We start from the raw sequence: 8615 nt of genomic DNA, 5'->3' as shown, positions 1-8615 counted from the left end.
TTATTTTTCTCTCTTTTATATTGCAGTAGTGCACGTCACTCAAGCATCAATGTTGGACTCTGAGCGCTGCAGTACCCAATGTCCTTGGTGCCATGAATGTTCGTACGGCCACACCGCGAAGAAAACAGGCTACTACATCTGTCATATATGACGTTGATGTATGTGGTTATCTCGAATAAGAATCTGTCTGCGAATAAGAGGATTCTAATACCACAAGTACAAAGTATTGATGCGTAAAGATTGCCCCTAAAAGTGACTGTTTTCTGTGGCATGTCAAGGTTGGTCGTTTCCGACATGCTCTGCGGCCCTTGTTTCTAGCCGCTTCAGTCCTGAAAAGATCAGAGATATGGTCACGTACGCACTGTATGTGCAAGTTCTTCAAGATGCTTCTTTAGTGCTGCCACATATTTTACTGGAAACTGCAAATTAAAGCTTGTAGTAGTACAAATCGCCAAGGGTCTCAAGACGCCTCATCAAAAGAGCGTCCAAAGGCCGTATAAGTACCGATTTTGAAGAAAATCTTTAGGGAACAATCAACTCTGCGAGAAGCAGATGCTGTCGCGAGGCGAAGTCGCTCTCATCGCAGACACTCATGAAGGAAGTCCACCTGCCGTAAGGAGAACATCACTACTTCCTCTGATTTTTGTATCTGCTACACCACCCCTGCTGTGCGCGACCAACAAGGCCACTGAGCATTTATTTTGCAACCTAAAAAGGACGCCATAAAATAAGCATATATATATATGCTTATTTGATATATATATATATATATATATATGTATATATATATATATATATATATATATATATATATATATATATATATATATATATATATATATATATATATATATATATATATATATATATATATATATATATATATATAGTGAGGGAGAACTTCATTGACGCGCTAGCACTTTGATATGAATTCGCATACACAGAGGTGACACGACGCACTTTATTAAATACCACGACGTTCAATCGCACTTTAAAAGGCCGACGCTGAGGACAGGCGCCCTTAACCCACTTTCCATGTCCAATATGTGATGCTCATCTTGCTATCACGCCTCTCTCTCTTTCTCTAATTATGCTTGGCGGTTAACATCTATAGTTACCACAATAGTTTGTTCAATGAATTTATCATGGATGTTAGTCGCCGGGGTGGAGATGTACCAAGCGTCAACGAGGGCACATATATAAACGTTAAACGGGGCTATAGCTGCCAAACACCAAAACATACATTCGGCAAACCCTCATTTATCAATATACAATAAATATTCAATTACCTTTGTAAAAGTGCGTTTTACTTTCGCGTTTTACTGCCTCTATAGCTCCAGCTTCCAAATTACCATAAGCAAGGCTGATCAGGTTTATCAGAGACTAAAGCCGAAGCAATTTTTGGCGTTTCAGTGCGGAAGAACTTAAACATCACAAACGATTCGTCACACTCGTCGGCTCGCAACAGCTTCGACGGAGCAGTAGCGGTGATGATATACCCTTTTTCGAGAAAAAATATTTTTCAGTCCGTAAAAAGTTTCCTTGTCACAGCAGAATAACAAGTCACAGCAGAATAACAGTCACAATAATAACAAGTCACAGGAGAATAAAAGCATGAACAAGTGATGTAATATTATGGGGTCCCTGTGCAGCGCTTGCCTCCTCTGCAATACTACAGCGCAAGACGCGAAATTGTCGCGTAGGCGACCCGCACCGCAAAGAACCTACAAGAAAAATCAACATAGCGGAAATATTACCAAAATTTCACCATGTTGTAACACTGCCTCGTAACATTTTCCTTCTCCGGTTAGAACATAATTGAGTTATTACTGTTGTGACGGAAAACTTCGCCCTACTTGTTGGTTCCCCAATCTGCAGCCAAGAGCGACCACTGTCAAAAGTGAAGGGGGGGGGGGGGGGGAGGGCTCAGACCACACAACTCTTCCCAGTAAGGGGCTCGCGCCCCTCTCGCCCCCCCTCCCAGCTGGTACGACTATGGGACGAGGTCATTTTTTTAGTCATGAAAGCGGGTACGCACAACTTTACGCACTCATCGAAACGCGTACAATTAGATATGCATATTGAGCAACTACGATCGGTTCGTGTAGGCGGGTTGAGAGGAGATACTTGCTCTATATAAATCAATTCATGATCTGAGACATTTGACGCGAAAAAATGGCAAAAACTTCACCAATTGACGCGAGGCTTAAAACAGCGAAACTGGACGATCCTGAAGTCAAATATTTTATCTTCTTGGTGGTTGTTAGGATTTAGCCAGGTGATGATAGAGTGTGTTTCTCAAACAACTAGAGTAGCAATAAATGTTTTCCGGGGGGGAGGGGGGGGTTCAGGTATACTTGAAGTATGTTCGTAGGTGCGTTTGTATGTGTACTAGTATGTGCATGCATACGCAAGCACAATTGAAAATTTTCGGGGGAGTGGATTGAACCCTCCCCCCCCCCCCCCTTGGATACGCCCATGGTTTCTATAGCTTGAATTTTCAGCGCCGATACGTTCGAGTTGAACCGCAGATAGTCACAAACTCGACAGAGATATCCCAACTGCAGAGACTGAAAGTCGCGCTGAAACCAAGCTTTCGCACCTCTCATAGATCTTCGGGCACGCCGTCGTATAGGCATGAAAACGAGATTGATAGATTGGTAGTTGGTACTCTGTGCTCTTTCCTGTCTTCCTTCTCTTTTTCCCTTCAGCTTGCGCAACACTTCGAGTTTTCGAGATTCGCCCCGCCGTCGGGGTCTAGTGGCTAAAGTACTCAGCTGATGACCCGCAGGTCAAGGGATCGAAATCCGTCTGTGGCGGCTGCATTTCCGATAGAGGCGAAAATGCTGTAGAGCCGTGTGCTCAAATTTAGGTGCACGTTAAAGAACCCCAGGTGGTCGAAATTTCCGGAGCCCTTCACTACGGCACCTCTTATTATCATACGTTGGTTTCGGGGCGTTAAACCTCGTTTATCATCATCATCATCATCATCATCATGAAAGCGAGATTCGGATAAGAATTAGTTTGTAGCCTCCCAAGAGTCATCGCCTGTGGTCTCGAGAGCAGACTACTATATAAAAATACCAAAGACACTCCTACTACTGCGAGAAGACACTTGGTAAGCCAGAAGATCAGCTCGCCCAAGATGGGGTAAATTCAAGATCATCAAGAGAGGCAGGCCTTCGTGCAGCTGTGGACGTAGAATAGAAGATATAACTTTAACCTTGAATTCATCTACTAATAACAAGCCTGCGATCGCAATTTTAACGACTGTTGAGTTTTAAAAGAATAATCGGTCATCTTCGTCTCATTTAGCTTTCCTCTTTTTGAACAGCGCCTAAGAGAAACAACGAAAATTCTCACACATTGCTCGTGTATCCGAAGATTCGGCTAAACCAGGTTCATCTTAGCGGGTGCTTATGGTACTCGAAAAGTTACTTTAAAATATTACAACTTTCTGTTTTTCTCCTGATCTCTTTTACACCGCAGAAGCAGTGGTTTCAATTATTGAAATAAAACGGGTTCTTGAAATATATTGCCATGTGATGAATACGTTCATTACACTCAGGGCTTCTAACGGCTATGCTTGTTATCGCTTCTAGAGGTCAGAAACACCTCATCCTTCAAAGTGCCTACCTTGCCAGTCCTTGAACTCTTTCTTTTTTTTTCGTTATATATATCAAGAAATGCAATAATAACGCTGGAAAAGTTTTCTTTCGTAAGCACTTCACGTATACAAGCTTGCTCATCAAGGACAAATTACTGCTGGGTAACGATTTTGAAAACTTTTTTTTTTATACTAGGGATCTAAACTAGCCGGATCCGCCGCACCCCAATATCGCGCGAGGATTCCTTGTCACAGGACATCCAGAGCAACGAAGAAAAGTGATGACGCGTTTCTTTTATCTGGCCAGAGCCTTGGATGCCGCAAGTATACGACGAGGGGCTCCGTTGCTTCCCACACAACGTAACTCAAGGCCAGTCTGGATGCGGATAAGGAACCGTTTCTCAATGAAACTACTCCGGGGCCTGCTAAGGGTTAGCGGCATTCCCGGCCGTGGGCTGTCCTCTTTGAAAGTCTACACTGGCCGTTGCCACACAAGACGGCGAGGGTGGCCTGCTGGACTAGCAACACGAAGCAAAAGTAGAACAAGTTAAGAAGCAAAACGGGCGTGTAAGGGGGGGCTTCGACTTGCGGGGTGTGTGGTGGGGTGTGTGTGCGGGGAGGGGGGGGGGAGGTGCAGCATGAGAATGAAGATAGAAGCAAAAGGTCCTGCCGCGAAACCGAACACGCGGACGGACGGACATTACGCTCATGCAGGCCAGCTGTTGGAGACGCGTCTTTGGGCGCCCGCCTCCGGAAAAATAGTCCCCGCGGTGGAGTTCCGCTGCTTGTGCGTGGCGTGGTCCGGGTGGAGGGCGGATACCACGTCTCGCAGCCCACGTGCTCCTTCGAGAAGCGGAAGAGGCACACTCTCGCCGCCGGCGGAGCATGGTGGCCCGTCGCTGACTGGGCCGACAGCAGCGAGAGGTCTCACAGCGGGGCTGCCAGCGCGGCCGCTGCTCGGTAGTGCGCCGCTAAGACACAGACACGACGCGTTCGCTCAGAGAACACGCGGTCTCCCAGTAAAAAAGCCACAGGTCCTGCGCACGGGGGAGGGAGGCGCGACAACCAGCAAGCGCGCGAGACCATGCCGAGGCCCCCCGGCAGGGACAAAGGCGCTCCGCCGCGGCTGACCGCTGCCGCATCTGCGCTCGGCCTCACACTCGTCCTGCTACTACACCTGCCGTCCGGCGCCGACGCTGCGGTGAGTGTTGTCTTCTTCTCTCAGCGAAACGCCACCGGTCTCACCTTCCTTCACGTTTTTTTTTTTCGAACGCAAAGAAAAAAGCGGTGCAAGTGCCGCATTTTTCTTTTGGCCCCCACTTTTTTTTTGCCGCTGAGGTAGACCGGTGGCGGGGTTGCTCGTTTCACTTGCTTCGGTATTCTCTCCACGACAATAAACTAGCTCTCGCTAGAAGAGCGTGAGAATTAACACGCGTCCGCACGTCGAAGTCGTGTGAAGAATTCCGCGAGCGCTTTTCCAGAGTGTTGTCTTTCCCGCGATGCGCGTCTGAGGCAGCGCTTGCGCTCAGCGCTCTTTTCCAAGCCGTTCCGCCGCGGCGCGCGTCATTGAGGGGAGGGGAAAAGGCATCCAGGCTACCACACCCGATCAGCGAGAAAAAGCGTCGGGCGCTTCCTAGTGCGATGTCGTCACGAGGCCGCCATATTGGAAGAGGCAGTGGGATCCGGAACTTCCGGCTGGAGGCTTCAGCTCAGTGCGAGGAAAAAAGCCTAGATAGTTGCGCTGTGGTGGTACCATGCAGCTTCAGTGAAATCTCGCTTCTATCTCTCTTTTTTTTTCTTCTTCTCTTTCAGTTCAGAAGCAAGAGCCACGATATCCAACGCGTTTTAGAAATTAGTGTTCATTCGTAGCTTCGTTTACATAATAAAAAAGCATATACTTCAAAGACATATTCTTGGCCGTATTTGTCTGTAAGACAATACTGCTCCCGTTTTTTTCTACTTTATTCTATGCAAACTGTATATATTGTTTTGTGTTTGTGGTCACTATCACGCATAATCTCATAACGTATCATATAATTGTACATTTTTTTAAAATTTTTTGCATAGCTTCATTGAGCTTTTTTTTTTTCGTTTGAGTTTTAGCTATCATTAACATATACACTTGTGCAAATCGTATTGACAGATATTCGTATGTGTTAAGAAATAACTGGAATGATTCCACTGTATGTGCGTTTGCCTTGCGACAAAGCAAGCTCAGAATGATAATCAACACGTTAGACTCAGGCTCCTAATAGAGTGAACCCTTAAATATGTTGAATCGGAGTCGGAACAGGTTGCACTTACTTACGCCACAAACAACGATGAAAGGAATCGAAATTGCAGTTATATGCTCGACGAACAAAATGTTAGCTTTGTCGCACATCACACACAAAAAAAATGATGTGAAGATTTGCAGGCTATAAGAAATGCGAAAGATGTAGTTGTTGCGATAAGTGTAGTTATTCTGCCTAAGCACTGTTCATATTTAAAGCGTAATGTACGACTAATACGCGTAGGAAGCATCTCTGACGCCTGGGCAGACTACATCAGCCCGGGCTATAGAAGCGCGCCGTCTCGAATCCCACATAGGACCTTGAGGAGCGTGTAAGACGAACGCTTGCTATAACGAGATGAAAGAAAGAAGAAGGGATAAAGAAAAAAAATTAAGTGTTGCCCACTACTGCTCTGAAGACATATTGCGTTAGGACTCGTCGTCAACCAGCCCGGAAAAAGCGAATATATATGGCTGGCACACGCCTAGATTTCCTTGGGAGGAAACCTACGCGATCCGTTCTCCTACTCTCACTTTATATTGCGAACGTGCCAGAGGGGCTCGTTTGTTCGTTTGTTTTTTACCCATGCAATCATTTATCAGCTGTTTACGGTTACCGGCGCTTTCGTTACAGCATACGGCACCGATAGACGCTTCATTTCTGTACTATACTATGTACTGAAAGAAAAAAAATGCTATGAGACGCGCGAATGTGAATGCCTTACCGACCACGCCCTGATTGCTAAGAGTGTTTAGCGAATGGCGCCGCTGAGATGTACGCATTGCACGTTCAAATGATGGGTCGCATTAGATGATGATTTTATGCTACAGCGTATGGTATAGAAAATGAAAGAGAGATATGCAATAAAAAGAAGATCATCCGTGTAGCTGTGCTAATACAAACTGATGAGTTGGAAGCGTTCAACAAATTAGCCTCTAAAGTAGTGTTACTTGTTTGAAATGAACCTTATTGAACAGGATGCACATGCGGGCTAGTGTTTTTTTTAATCATTGATTCAATCTGCGCTCGCTTTTACATAAAAAAGAACTATCTTGCAATTAGAGAATTCATTCGTGCTGATTAGATCTTACCGACTGTCTTTCGCTTTCTGTCAGAAGTGTTGAGCTGAAGGCGCGAAAACTGAAAGAGGCTGTAAATCCAACGAAACCAAACGCAGCAAATGTGGGTGCAAAATACTATTACATCGTTTAAGTTGCGTTTCCGTGCTAACATGTCACGCAAATAGTGCGAACATTGTGTCAATTTCTACTCAACCTCTATTCTCAATTTGGTAGCTGCGTGCATACCATCCACTGTATTACACTAGAAGTGGGCATGCATGATCGCTCATGTGGTTTGTCAGCCCTAACGAGCAGTTACGATGTCTCACTTGGCTAATAAGCACCGAGTTCTCACACGCAATTCGAGTGTCGGTGACAAATGATATCCAGAATGTCTGGCAGTGGAAGGGGCAGAAATGCGGTTGCGAGAGCATACGAATGAGGGAATGTCGTATATCGGTGCCAGCAGCATTGCTCAAGAAAGACTTTCTAACTTTGCAGCCACGCATTGTACGCATCAACGAAAAGAGGATCCAATTGTGCGCCGCAGTTGACGCCTTGCTGGCTAAGTGTTACGGAGCTAAGCGTAATTACCACACCATTTGAAGTGGTTTATCTGTTCCGCAACTGACACGTTCCATAAAATGGCTGGTAATAAAAAAAGAACCAAGTACACTATTGCAACTACTTGTACTGTTATTAACACTGTTCTCCTTTAGGTGACATAACCATGGCTACCATTTCACAAGTGTTCCAGTGAAGTCGTACTTTTGATGGTTGCTAAGCCTCTACAGTAGCCGGAGATTTTTGTGCCTTGTGAACTAAACGCACCTGTCTTGATATACTTAGATATTTAGTCTACGCGTAATTTGAAAGTATCCTTATAGTTTTAAATGACTGTGAATGTTTCTAGGACTGAACGCCATAAGGTGATACTGGAATCGCGGTGACTATAGACGCACTGCCCTCCCATTAAAAAGGCTGGATGACGCATCTCCACTCTCTCATGCAGGCGCTTGTGAAGCCACCCGACGCTCCCTTCGGTGTCACGAAAGCTAGCATCTTCTGGTCGTTTTGGACGTGTAATTCAAACATTGTCTGGTGGCAGTTGTTGTAATCACACTTTTTGCGTTTTCTTTTTATAATATAACATCCTCGCGGTCATCCAACGCTACACGAAAAATGACAGACGCCGTAGCGACGCAGTGCGAATACGGCGGGCTGCTGTAATTTACAACTAGTGCACGCAACAAACCCTGCGATTAGGCATCATTGGGAATGCCAACTAACGCTACACAAAAAGTGACAGACGCCGTAGCAACGGCATCTGAATACGGCGCATTGCTGTTACGTACAACGTTTCAATTACTCATTAGTCAGTCGACAGAGAAAACATCGTCATGGCATGTTTTTACAAAGAAAAAAGGAATGAGCTCAATGGTAGCCAGGAGGGCTAAAGTTTGTCTTTTGTCAGTGATCCAGGAACGAAAACAACGTTGGGATGGCATCGTTTCAAAGATGAGTTTTTGGAAACGAGTGGTCAGAACATGACTCTGCATGCCAAACGGTCACTGCAAAGTCTGCTTTCTGGAGACGGTGTCCAGTTGTCCCTCATTAAGTTACAGACCCACTTCCTTGCATATTTGAGGCCTCCAGCGTGGAAAACTGTATATC

At 45.5% G+C, this 8615-nt stretch overlaps 1 protein-coding gene across 1 annotated transcript in view; it reads left to right on the top strand.

Moving 5' to 3' along the window:
- The first annotated feature begins 4428 nt into the window (after positions 1 to 4428).
- LOC119161438 (uncharacterized) overlaps positions 4429 to 8615 on the top strand; it is a 102071-nt gene continuing 97884 nt past the window's right edge. The window contains exon 1 of the mRNA XM_037413899.2: positions 4429 to 4808. Coding sequence (XP_037269796.2) covers positions 4692 to 4808 — 117 coding nt within the window. The 5' untranslated portion in view covers positions 4429 to 4691. The remainder of the gene's footprint in view (positions 4809 to 8615) is intronic.

Source organism: Rhipicephalus microplus, chromosome X (assembly GCF_043290135.1).
Source record: "Rhipicephalus microplus isolate Deutch F79 chromosome X, USDA_Rmic, whole genome shotgun sequence".
Classification (NCBI taxonomy): Eukaryota; Metazoa; Arthropoda; class Arachnida; order Ixodida; family Ixodidae; genus Rhipicephalus; species Rhipicephalus microplus.
Note: the sequence above shows the minus strand (reverse complement) of the source record. Positions and strands in the feature narration are given on the sequence as shown.